Raw genomic sequence first — 12,682 nt, 5'->3', positions numbered from 1 at the left:
GCAGGCGGCGGACGGGGACAGGGGATCGGGGGCTCGTATTTACAGCAGCGAACGAATCGAAGCGTCCAGTCCGGCCCGGCGGGGCAGGAGCCGCCGCTCGCTGCTGGCAGCGGGAGGGAGCAACGATTACTGAAATGCGGGAAGGGGACGGGGAAAGGGCCCGGCTGGTCCCCGCTGCCTTCGAGGCGGGCAGCAGCGAGCCCGCAGAGCTCGGGCAGCATCCGTCCGGGCGGGGGCGGCCGGGCCGGCTCCCCGAGTCCTGCGCCTGGATGGGCTCCGGGCCGGGCTGGGCGCTCTCCGACATTGCACATGGAGGGGCGGGCGGGGCGGCTCTCAGGGGTTCAGTTCCAGAGCCCAGACCTGCTGGGGCCAGCCCGTCCGGCCCTTCAGCTTCTTCTCGCCGTGCCCCAGAGGCTGCGAATAGAGCTCGGGCTGCTGCGGGAGAGGAGATGGGGAGGGGAGAGGAGAGGAGGGAGAAAGGAGCGGTCAGGAACGGAGCGGGGTCCCGGGTCGCGGGGCTGCAGCTTCGGCAGCCCGAGGACAAAGAGGGGCTTCAGAGGTGCCCACCCCGCACCCGCCCGTGCAGCACGGGGAGAAGCGGCCGCCCTGGCTCCGAATCGCTCCTGGGAGAGGCGAAGGGCAGAGCGGGGCAGGCTCCAGCCCCGGAGCCGCGGGCTGAGCCCTTGTGCAAAGAGCTCGGAAGCCCACCCGGCCCGTCGTGCTAATTTTCCTTCATAGATTTGTTATTACTATTATTATTATTATTGGTAAAAAATTCTTCAGCGAGGCCGGGAGAGTTTAGATGGGTTTTTCCCCCCAGCCCCGGCGTTTTTCCCGCCCGCTCCTGGCCCGCGGGGAGCAGGGACGCGGGTCCCGATCCGCCTCTTACCGTCTCCCTTTTCCTCTTGTTCTCCCTGCCGTCCGCCTTCTTGAGCTCGGCTTTGAAGCCCTCGGTGTCGCCGGGCTGGCTGTCCTTGGCCAGCACCTCCATCAGGTAGGCGATGTAGCTGGTGGCCAGGCGCAGGGTCTTGATCTTGGAGAGCTTGGTGTCGGCGGGCACGTTGGGGATGCACTCGCGGAGCTCGGCGAAGGCGCTGTTGATGCTCTCCGTCCTCCGCCGCTCCTTCTTGGGTCCCCCGACGCCTTTTCGCCGTCCCAGGCGGCCGCTGAGAGCCTCCAGCCGCCCCGGGCCGGTCGGGCCGTACTCGGCGGGGCCGTAGTTGGGGCTCTGCCCGGCGAGCTCGGGGGTGGCCTCGGCCGGGTTGAGCACCCAGCCGGGGAAGTAGGCGCGCTCCTGGTGGCACCGCGCCGCCGGCCCGAAGAGGAAAGGGTCGTGCAGCATGTGGTGGTGATGGTGGTGGTGGTGGTGATGCTGGTAGCCCCCCACCAGGTTCATGATCCGCTCCGCTGGCCCCGGGGGCCGCTCAGCAGCGCTCCATGGCCGGGCGGGAGGCGCTCCCGGCGGGCTGCGGGGAGCGCGGCTCCGGTGGCGGAGGCGGCCGTGCGGTTTGGGGTGGGGGCGGTCGGGGTTTGGGGTTTCGGGTTTGTTGTTTGGGGTTTTTTTAACCCCTTCTGGAGCCTCCCGACCCTGCCTTTATATAGGGCCGCGGCCCCCCCGCCGTGGAGCCAATGGGCAGGGGAGGATGCGCGGAGGCCTCGGGGGGAGCGGGGCGGCGGAGGGGGCGTGCGCGGGGCTTGGGGCTCACACCTCCGCCGCCTGCCCTGCGTCCCGCCCGCTCCTCGCTTGCAGGGGCAAGGGGCTGAGGGAGAGCCGAGGGGCACCGCAGCCCCGTCCCGGAGCGCCCCGACCCCCGCTGCCTCCCCGCTGCCGGGGCGGGGGTGTCCGAGCCCCCGGAGCCCCGCGCCCGGCCCGGGGAGGAGAACCGGCGGTGGGGCGGGGGAGCCGCGGCTGTCCGGAGCCCCGACGGCCCGGCCGAGCGAGCGGAGAGCAGCGGGGCCGGGGGATGGGGAGAAAAGGGGGCGAAGGTATCGGAGTGAGGTGGGTTTGGGCGGCAGGAATGGCGTGTGGGCTCCCTCCCTGCACATGGGGCTCCTGGCCCACGCCTGAGGTGCACGGCTGCACAGGGATGTGCACTGCACGCGTGTACAGCACACGCCCACGCTGTGCAGTGCACGCCGCACAAATCCACGCTGCACTGGTGCTGGTTACGCCGTGCACTGCTGCTCACACCTGGGTACTGCACGAGTTGCACACAAGCACCACGAAGATGCTGCATGGACCAAACAATTCTGTGCTGTGCTCACACTCCACAAACATGTTACACACCCATGTATGTTACACACGCCAGCAGCACGGATATGCCACGTGCACAATGTCACTGTAAGTACATGACTCACACTCGTGTGGCACATGCACACCTATCACACACATGGCTTATAAACACATGTGTGTGTGCTGCTCACAGACACTGCATAGATACATAAATATATGAAAATTATACTGTCCATGCACACAAATGTATTTACAACGGGGAGAGGGGGACCTGCCCTGCGTTTCCCTGTCCCAGCCTGGCCACGAAAGTGCTGGGGGAACCCGCTGGGGCTGGGGTCCTGTACATCACCATAACCCCAAACCCTGGAGTGGGCAGCACACCCTGCTCGCCTCTGCGCCCGTGGGTGACACATCCCCGGGACGGTGTCTCCCAGAGCCCTCACCCCCATGCCAAGGGCGGCGCTGGGGCTGACCCTGCTCTGCTCAGGGACTCCAGAGAGGACAGGCCGGGCACGGCAGCGCGATCACAGCTCGGCGGGGCAGGAAGGGGCTTTGGGCCCGAGGTATGTTAGCGATTAGCGGCGCTTTCCAGCGATTCATCTTGCAGCGGAGGGTGGAAACGTTGGAGGGTTGTTTGCAGGCGCTTGTATTAATCATCCGGGCTAACACACCATTAACGTCCTCCTGCATTTTAAAGATGACAAATTTTATTTGACTTCTCTCAATCACGGTTCCCGGGCGGATTCGGGAGCCACTTAAACGCCTCGGATTTTCCATCGTTAGTTGTTACGAGGCGGGCTGCAGAGGCGGGAGGCTGGGGGGGCCGGGCAGGGTGCGAGCGGGTCTCGGTTCTGCGGCTGGGGGGAGCCGGATCTGCCCAGCTTTGTTTCCCCCCGCTTTGTTCTCAGCTGCTGCAGAGACCCCGCTCCCCCACCCCCTTTAAACGAGCGCCCTGCGAACATTTGCTAGTGATTACTCTCCCGTTAGAGCCGGCCTTGGGCAGGGTAGGGCGCCGTGTCCCCGCTTTCCTTCGGAACAGCCGTGGTTGGGTGGGGTCCCCGAGCCCGGTGGGAGCTGGTGGGAGCCCAGTGCCCACCTGGGAGAAGCTCAGGGGTCCCACTCCACGCCTCACCCCTCCGTGCTGGCAAAGCATCACCTGTGGAGCTCTGCTCCTCTTACAAACCACACAAGCTCCTCACTGAGCTTCTCCCCAGCCCTGCAAACTGCCGGGTGAGAGTCTGTGCCACCCAACCCCAGCTCTAGAAATACCTCCCAAAAATACCCCTTTCATCCCCACAGCCCCGCATTGATTGCACAGGCCACTTAGAGCCACATCCAGCTGGGAGATGTCACCTTGAGCCGTGCACCAGAGCCACTTCCAGCTGCCAAGCCAGGTGAGTCCAGCCCAAGCTCGGGCATTATCTTGTTTAATCCACCCCCTGATGGAGTCCCTGGGCCCTGCAGAGTTTGGAAGTGCTCAGCTGAGCAAATAGTGGGACCAGAGGGTTGACTTTTCCTTTGGAAAATGATTCTAATCTCTCGTGTTTTAATAAAATAATAAAACCAGAGCCCTTTTCATGCTGACACCTTCTAAATCAAACCAGACTGCCTTTGTCATGGCGTCCAAATTTAGCACTTCTCAAACTTTTGGTGAGTTCCTTTAATTTCACATCTCCCCACTCGCATGGGGGAGAAAACCCTGAGCAGTTTGGATTAGGAGATTTATGGTTGGCATGGCAGGAGGAACCACGTTTCTCTCCACCTGTTTTCCTTCAAATCAGAGAAAGATTTCCTTCCCTCGCAGCCAGGTGATGGTGAGGGGGCCGATGCTGTATGTCAGGAGTGAGATTATCCCAGGTCTCTGTGAACCCCAGCCCCCCAAAGCCAGCAGGGCCGCCAAGCCCTGCATCCATCCCCATTTCTGGGACAGGAGCTGAGGTTTTGGCCCTGGCCCCTCAGCCACCTCCTTATCAGCGCCCAGCCCGCGGCAGCCCCGCTGTCCTGTGACTTTGACGCCAGCTCTGCTCCCCCCCTCTGGCTCCCTTATCTAAATAGGAGCGTAAATCAGGCCCTTGGCAGACGCCCTGGCAGGACAGGGACTCCATAAAAAGGGGCTCTGCTCCAGCTCTGTTTACATTGCAGCCCCGTAAAATATTCCCCTTGTCTTCCCTGTTAGCGTCTCCCTGCAGCATCCCAGCACCCTGCTGCACCCACAGCCCCCTGCCCCACGCTCCCCCGAGCCCCAGGGTGCAGCCAGGAGGGTCCCAGCCCTGTCACCCCCCAGCCCCACACCGTGTCCCCCCTCAGGCTGTGCCCAGGGTACCTCCTCACTCCTCCAGAGCCTCCGATCCCCTCCTCAGGCACTGCGGGCGCAGAGCAGGGCTGAGCCAGCTCCCCTGGGCAGCTGGGTTGTGTCTAAAGGTGCCCCTGGGTATTTATAGCACTTGTCTGAAATAATGCAATAATAATCACTCAGCACCTTCCTAACAGTTCTGCTCTCAGAGGCCTCGGGGGACGGTGGCAAAAACCCCTGGGAAACTGAGGCATGAGCAGAGTCTGCTCCAAGGAGAGCTGCAGAGGGGGATTTCTTTCCTCCTGGCAGCGTGAGGAGCAATAGAACCTGCAGCAGTGAGTGGAATCAAGTCAGTTTGGTCAGCAATGAACTCAGCTCTGGGGTCACAGCCCAGGCTGGGCTGCAAAAGCCCACCCAGGGCATCTCTCCTCCCCAGCAGGGTTTGCCACATGTGTTCTGCTGTGCCAGGATGGGTTTGATGAGGTTGATTAAGAGAGGGTAGTTAGTCGTGGGAGATGGTTTGGGTTAAGCTAGGGAGAGGATTTGAACCTCTGAGCTAAAGGACTTAAGCCTTTTGCATTTTCTGAGCTCTGCCACGCTAGCTGGTCCTTTTCTTGGACGCCGTGTGAGGGGTGCTGGGGTGTGCAGAGCTCACTCTTGCTGGTGCCTGTGCCCTCCTGTTCCCACACACTGCCTGAGTCCCCCAGACTGCATCACTGGGCTGCTCAGTTCTGCATCAGCCCTGCAGGAGCAACTCCCAGTGATGCGCAGCCTGTCAGAGCCCCAGGGATGGAGCAGGAGGAATTGGGGATGAACACAGGGCTGTTCCTGCTCCTGCTGGTGCCTGTGCTCTCCTGTTCCCACACAGAGTCTGGGTCCCCCAGACTGCATCACTGGGCTGCTCAATTCTGCATCAGCCCCGCAGGAGCAACTCCCAGTGATGTGCAGCCTGCCAGAGCCCCACAGAAGGAGCAGGAGGAACTGGGGGTGAGCACCTGGGGCTGTGTGTGGATGTTCCTGTTCCCAGCACAACCCACAGCACCTTCCTTGCCCACACCCCTCCTGTGCCGCCCCTATGGCGACACACAGGATGACAGCAACCATTGCCCCTCAAGAAATGCCATCTATTTATGGCCAAACAGCCGCTGTCTTGCCTGGATAAATCAAAAGGAAAACAAAGCTTTACGGAAAAAAGTATTAAATTTTCCATGTGCTCCTGAAGGGATGGGCCAGGCACTCGCTGTTTATTTTTTGGGCTCTCTCTTTGCTAGTACTGTAAGTGACATTGTGTTTACAAAAGTTTTTATGTCATCAGAGCAAAGTCACAGCTCAGCTTCCTCTCCTGTGTATTTTATGTAGATGGATGTGTCTGTGAGGAACATTCAAACTAAACAGAGAGCTGGTTTATAGGAAAATGTATTTATTTGAAAAATCGTAACTCACAATTTCGGCAAAACCGGGCTCCACATTTATTGCTGCTAATGGGGTGTGGCGGCCATAAATTAACATGCAAAATTGCTGCAGCCATTTCAACAATGGCTCATTGTGCTCAAAGAAGGTTCATGTCAATTAGCAATTAGGTTTGGGAGCAAACAACAGGTAAAGGGAAGGTAACAGCACCTCGCTGCTGGAGCCAGCCCCAAAATCATCACCCTAGGCTGGCATGGGTGCCCTGAGTCTCACTTGAAACAGGGCTGTTCCCTCATCTGATTGCCATGGAAGCCAGTGGAAGGAGGCTCCACCTGCCATAAGGGGAATTTCTATTTATATTAAATTACCTGTCATAGACATGTAATTGTAGATGACAGAAAAACCCAGTCCATGAGCTCTGACTGGCAGCCCAGGTGAGCCACTTGCATGGAGAGTGGGTCCAGTTGTTCCCTGGTTGACCTCTCTTCCTGAAGGAAGTCTTGCACTGAATCAGGAGTGATGCTCCTACCCTAAAGCCTCTTCTTTCCCACCCAGATTCCTTGCTGAGACAAGCACTGATCCCCAAAACCTTGAGGCTGGCTGCTGACCCTGGGGAACAAGCTGCCACTGTCATTGTCCCATCCTTGATCTGCTGGCTCGGGGCAGGGTTTGGCTGCTGGCTCCTGGTGACAGCTCTCCACTCGTGGGGAGCAGTGGAGAAGCGCTCCTGGAGGATTCAGGTCCTGACAAAAACCAGTGCCTTTCCCTCTCGAACCACTTTCCACTCCTGAAGCAAATTTACAAGGGCTCTAGAATGTCCTGCTCCAGGGCATCAGCCAACTGCTAATGGCTGGGGATTGGGAAAGACATTTCCTCTGCTGAGGATTGCATAAGCGCTTATTAAGGCAGCTCCTGGCTCTTCAACAAAAGCATCTGGTTTGGGGCATAGCTGGAGACAAACTGCTGGGTCTGGGTGGGCAGAGCTGGACTTGCTGCTTCCAGCCCTTGCCTTAGTGCAGGTTTGGGTCATGTCCTCTGTGCTGGTGAGGAAAGGGAGGTGGGTCATGGCATGAGATGTGTCCTTCTCCCTCTCCCCTGCTCTCCATTAATCCTGGTGGTGCCACTGTGGGGAATTCTCTTCCCATTCCTTCCAACTCCTGGAGCTCAGGGACCTTCCAACCCCAGGAACCACGACACCACGTGTGCATGAAGGATTTCCCTGCTCCCTGTTACACCCCCATCCCACATTCCTTGAAAGAGGAATTCCCTCCTGTCCCATTGCTGCTGTGCCTGGCACACAGACTGGCCTGGCTTGGTGGCTGAGCTCCAGTTCTGCACCCTGTCTGTGTGACACTGCAGGTTAATGGCTTTGTAGTGAGAAAAGGCTGCTGACAGTGGTTCTGACCACCAAAAAAGGCTGGGATGCTTTAAACACTGCTGTGTCACAGGCTCAGTGTGACCTGCTGGCACTGCAGAGCAGCCAGAGCCAGGAACAGCATCCTGTCCATGTCTCCCTGTGGTGGGACCATGTCCTGGCATCCCTGCTTCCCTCCTTCCTCTCTGTGTGGATCCACATGGGGTTTTTGATCCATTTTGTCTCTAAGATTTCCAGGGCAATTCCAGTTCTCATCACAGTGTCTCATGCCAGGTCTGGCTCTGCCTTCCCAGCTGTGTCAGGGTATGAGGATGAGGACTATTAGTGGTGCCTTATTATCCTGGTTGTACTCAGCTCTCTCAGAATTCCAGGTTTTCTCTCTGCTCAGGTGCAGGAGTTACTGCTCACTTCCATGGGAGCAGAGGGACTGATTTTCCCTTGGTTCCCCCCACTGCATCCTGAGATGTCTGTGCAGCTGCTGGGCCAGCCATTACTGCAAGATTCTATGAGATGGGTTTTATAAGATGGGTTTTCCAAGGTTGGATTGAGATGGTTTTAAGAATTAACAAGCATCTGTTAATACTCTTTTTTTTGCAACAGAAAATTATTTGGGAGTTGGGGGTCTTAAATAATTTTAGTGCTTTTTCCCACCCTTTCCCCCCCTGTTTTATAAATGGGAGGTGGCAGAAGCCTCCCCAGAGCTCATTATTGCCCATCCCAAACTGGGATCCAGCACCCAGCATGGCTGTGCTGCTGCCTTCATAGGCATGGGGGGAAGTTGGGGGATTTTGGGGCAAAAAGGCACAGAGATACTGAGTGTCCTTTTGTCGGTGTGGTCCATGGTGTCACCATGGATATTTTGCCTCCTTGCATCCAGGCAGTCACAGGATGGGGACATGCTGTAAAAAGTGATTCCAGACCTCCAAAGAATAACACTTTTATTGTATATCAATATACACAGTAAATATGTGACTCCTCCTAACATGCTCTGGAGAAAAAAAGAAAAAAGTCTGAAATGGAGCTTATTGGAAGGAAATAAATTGCTCCCATAAAAATGCTGATCCCTCCCTACTTCTCAAAACTGAAACAAAATCGTTTGCTGTGAGCTGAAGACCTTTCTTCTCTTGGCTCCTGGTTTTCCAAGAAGAGCAGGGAACATGAAGGAAAAACAAGCCTTCCCCATTAAAACCTGCTTAAGTGAAACTCCAGTTTTCTCTTAAACTTTGCTTGGAAACATTTGGAGCAGCTTCGTGCAAACCAGTTCTGCTCTTTGAAAGGCCATTAAAATAAAAAACACCCAACCCAAAATAGCCACCTCTGCAAGAAGCATCTTGTTTGGACAAAAGTGGTTTGTTTTACACCCTAAATCCAAACACTCCTGGGGAAATGTTGTGAAATCCCCCAGGCTGGCGGTGCGGCGGCTCCAGGGATGTTTTGTGGGACATGGACAGAGCTGGTGGGTGCTGGCAGGGTGATGGCCACCACCAGCACTTCACTGCTGCTTATCCCAGCTGCTGGAGTGTCCCTGGCTTCAGCACAGTGCATTTTCCATCAGGGTGAGTTCTGGCAGGGAGGGATTTTGTACCAGCGTTCAGCCCCACTGTGTTCTTGCCCCATAGCTCCTGTGGCCTCTCTGAAGGGTCCATCATATGCAGGAGCTGAGAATACTGGGACAAACAAAAACCATTTTCCAACACGGTGTTAAAACCCTTAATTTTTTTTTTTAACAGACTCCATGTTATACCCAGAGCATAAAAAAACCCCACAGTAATTCCTAAGCCAGCAATAAACACACCAGCAACCCTGATACAGTATTTATACATATATATAAGAATAAGATTGCATATATAAATAAATATTTTACTATATAAAAATAAAATAAATGTAAGTACAAATACAATTATGATTGTATTTGTAAATATAAAGAAACATATGTAGCGAGTGTGTGTGTATATGTGTGTATATATATATATATATATATATATATATATATATATAGTGCTCCTTTTTCTGCTAGTGGCATCAGTCTGTGATTTAGGAAATCACAAATATTTCTATGCCAGGGTCTTTGGCAGTGAAGTTTTGCTGTACAGCTGCCCCTCCTGTGCAGCAAGCCCAGCCTGGTGAAGCCCTGCCAGGAGCACAACACCCATGGAGTTAGGGAGAATTGTTCCTCATGGATTTGCCTGAACTTGCCAGTTTATGGGGGAGCTGGGATCCTCTGGATGGGCACTCCACCTCGCTGTGGCTCTCCAGAAGGAAGCTGGCCCAGCCTCATTTGCTTGGTGTGATGCTGAAATCGTGGGCTGGAGGGTGGTGAGCCCCCAGTGCTGTGTCCTCCCACCCCAAGAGCTGCTGCCCCACCTTTCCTCTGGAGGGGATGGGGGGAGAAGGGGCTACATCACTGTGAAACTGCAGTTTTAGAGGGTGCTGATTGTTTTCTAGGGCCAAAAGGACAAGAAACATCATGTCTAAAGATGACAGGCTCGATTTGCTGTGTCATTAACCAGAGCCGAAACTCTAGATGGGCTGGGTCTCCTGTGAGCTGCACGCTGCTTCCCCTGCTGCTGCTGAGCTCTGATTCTGACAGATAAAGGCATTTGTGGATGCATTTCTCTTGCTCAGACCTTGTTTTAATTCCATGGATGCTATTATGCTGTCTGTGAGATGAGGAAGTTGTTTCTATCCCACTCCCACACGTACCTGAATGTGCCCCCTAAAATGCACTGGCTCCCCAGCACACATGTGCTCCCCCAGGTGCTTGCAGGGGCTTCAAATAAGGACAAAGCATAATCCTCCTTCTCACCAGGAAAAAAACTCTCATTCCCAACCTTCCACAGCCTTGAGATCTCATGGAAATAAGCCCCAAGGTCCAGCCCAGGAGTGATGGAGTGACAAGGGTGTGAGATGCAAACGGGCAGCAGAATCAGGAAGCCCCACAAAAGCCCCATAACCACCAATCTCTTGGTCCTGGCTGTGGTGACAAACCCCATTCCAGGTTAAAAGCAGCTGCTGAGACCGAGATGTGGTGGATGAGGAGAGTAGTCACCAACCAGGTGAGCTGGGCTCAGCATTCAGCCCTACCAGGGCTCTGCTGGGCTTATGGACACCAGCACCTAAACACAGAGAACTTTTTAAAGGAGCACGGGTGCTCTGGGCTCCGAGCAGCCCCAGAAGCTGGAGGTGACAGGGCTCACAGGGAGGTGGCTGGAAAGGGAGCAGTGGAGCTGAGTGTGCATGAGCAGGCTCAGAGCACAGTAGGAAAAAATACCGCAATAGGCAAAGCATCTCCCGTTTGCCCCTAAGCTCTGGCTCTTCCTGTGCTGATAACAAGCCCAGTAAATCTCCTTCCAGCAATGAGACATTTTTTTCCCCTCTCCTTCCCCTCTCACAGCCTTGTCAGACCGTGCTGGCTGCAGGAGCTGGGGTGGGACTGCCCTCCTCACCCTCTGTGGGGAAGTGTCCCAAAGCATGCAGCCCCCCGAGCATCCCAGCAGGTTCCAGAGGTTTCCAGCCCTGCCCTGAGGTGTGGGAAGGAGCTGGGTGCAGGCAGGAGCTGTCTCCTCTCTAATTGCCCCCGGAGCCCCATGGCTGAGCCACTTGCTGCTATCTCAGGCCATCTCAGCTGGTGCTGGGCTGAGTCAGGAGAGATGGAGACTGATACTGACCCTCTGTCCGGCTGACAGGGGTGCAGGGCAAGAGTGGAGGCAGAAAACCTGGGATGTACATGTCCAAAATCCCTCTGGCCTTAGTGCTTTGGCTGAAATAGGGAGCTCAGGCAGTGAGCAGGTTCCCATCAGCTGTTTGGTGCTCAGCCCTGGGCTGGATGAGCCGCAGTGACCTGCCAGATGTAGCTCCTGACCTGGGAGAGTTTGAGCCTGCCCAAAACCTGGCAGAGAGAGCATTGCTGTTCTGAAAAAGCAGCTCTGGATATGCTGGGCAGCAGGATGGGATTTACTCAATTTAGGAGTTGTGGTGGGACACAGGGCCACCATTTCCCATGCAGGAGATGGCCACAGGGCTTCCTCCCAGTTGCTCTTTTTATGGCTGAGGGCCGGGACCCCTTTCTGGTCCCACCACGCTGCTGTTCCCTCTCCATAGCCAGGACCCTGACACTGAGTTGCCCCAGTAAATGCCACCACGCCATGGCTCAGCTGCTGCCCTGCTGGGATTCTCCTCCCTCGTGCATCACCAAACCCTGCTCATTCTCCTCTTCCTCTCATGAATTCCTCATAAATTTCCCGCTGCCGGCTCCACCAGCGCCGCGTTCCCATTAAACCTTGCAGGCTGATTGCATCTGTCAGTGTCACTGTCTGGGGCTGGAATGTGTCACCCTGCTCCAGAGGAGTCATGTATTCAGCCGTGGCAGAGCATTTCAGGACAAGGCACTGGGTTAGATCACGGAGGGACAGTTTTGCTGCAGTGGAAAGCGCTGATCCATCTCGCGGGGCAGGACGAAATCACCGCCTCTGGATTCTTTCCTATTTATTTTTCCTAAACAGAGGGCTGAGAAGTGCAAGAGTCACCTACCAACACGATCCTGAGCTTTGCTGGAGCGTCCTAAAGAAAGGGAGTTTGCTTTAAAAAGCCTCCAAACCCCATGAATTTGGAGCAGTCATATTTTCCACTGTCCCTGTCATGTCTCACCGCTTTTGTCTGGATTCTTGGGGTGGCCCCAGAGCTGCATGTACTTTGGGGTCCCTGCTTTGTGGTAGCAAGGGCTGTGGTTTGTGGGGTCTGGAATGTCCCCAGTAGTGGAGGAAGCAGGTACAACCATGACCCAGCACCTCACCGTGTCCCTGCAGGCAGTGGGACAGGGAAACTCTGGTGGTGACGGTGCAGTGACCATGGGGAGCAGCCAGCTATGACACTCCCATGCCCACACCAGGTCCCTAATGCTGAGGAGGGGGCGTCTCTTGAGATATTAAATGTGATTATCAGACTTTCAGAGTTAAAACATAAAATGAAATTATGCTTCTGCTCTCTTTATTGATGTAAGTGTGCAGCTGCATGTAGAAAGCCCACATTCTGGGAAATACTTCATCCTGATCATCAGGAGCTTCATCCCCTGACCCTGCCTGGGGAAATCTCATCCCTGTGTGTTTGGGTGGGGCATGGGGTGGATGAGGAGATGAAGGGACGCTGTAACCTCGAGGACAGGCACCCTTGCACAGCAGCTGTGCAGCAGGAGCCTTCATTCCCTGCAGTGATGGACTGGACTGACTTCCTTTGGGATACATATCTTTGGATGGTCCCATGCCATTGGTAGCAGGTTTCCCATTGTTTTTCCTCAGTTACCTGTGCTGGTGTCCTCCAAGGGGGGCTCAGATGCTCTGGGAAGCTCCTCTCCCCAGGGCGCTGCCCGGTGACC

At 55.7% G+C, this 12,682-nt stretch overlaps 1 protein-coding gene across 1 annotated transcript; it reads right to left on the bottom strand.

The window, feature by feature from the left end:
* Positions 1 to 333: 333 nt before the first annotated feature.
* On the bottom strand, positions 334 to 1,396 carry HAND1 (heart and neural crest derivatives expressed 1). Its single transcript, XM_058034993.1, has 2 exons — positions 890 to 1,396; positions 334 to 435 (listed from the first exon to the last, which is right to left on the bottom strand). Exons 1-2 carry the CDS (start codon positions 1,394 to 1,396, stop codon positions 334 to 336), a joined length of 609 nt encoding a protein of 202 aa, XP_057890976.1.
* Positions 1,397 to 12,682: the final 11,286 nt, after the last annotated feature.

This window comes from Melospiza georgiana, chromosome 15 (assembly GCF_028018845.1).
Source record: "Melospiza georgiana isolate bMelGeo1 chromosome 15, bMelGeo1.pri, whole genome shotgun sequence".
NCBI lineage: Eukaryota > Metazoa > Chordata > Aves > Passeriformes > Passerellidae > Melospiza > Melospiza georgiana.
This window is presented reverse-complemented; position numbering and strand designations above follow the sequence as displayed.

Excerpts from the sequence above, each read along its gene's own strand:
- HAND1 (XM_058034993.1), bottom strand. The coding sequence starts at position 1,396 with ATGAACCTGGTGGGGGGCTACCAGCATCACCACCACCACCACCATCAC. Across the intron at positions 436-889 it reads ACAAGAGGAAAAGGGAGACG|CAGCCCGAGCTCTATTCGCA; the intron begins GTAAGAGGCGGA and ends CCTCTCCCGCAG.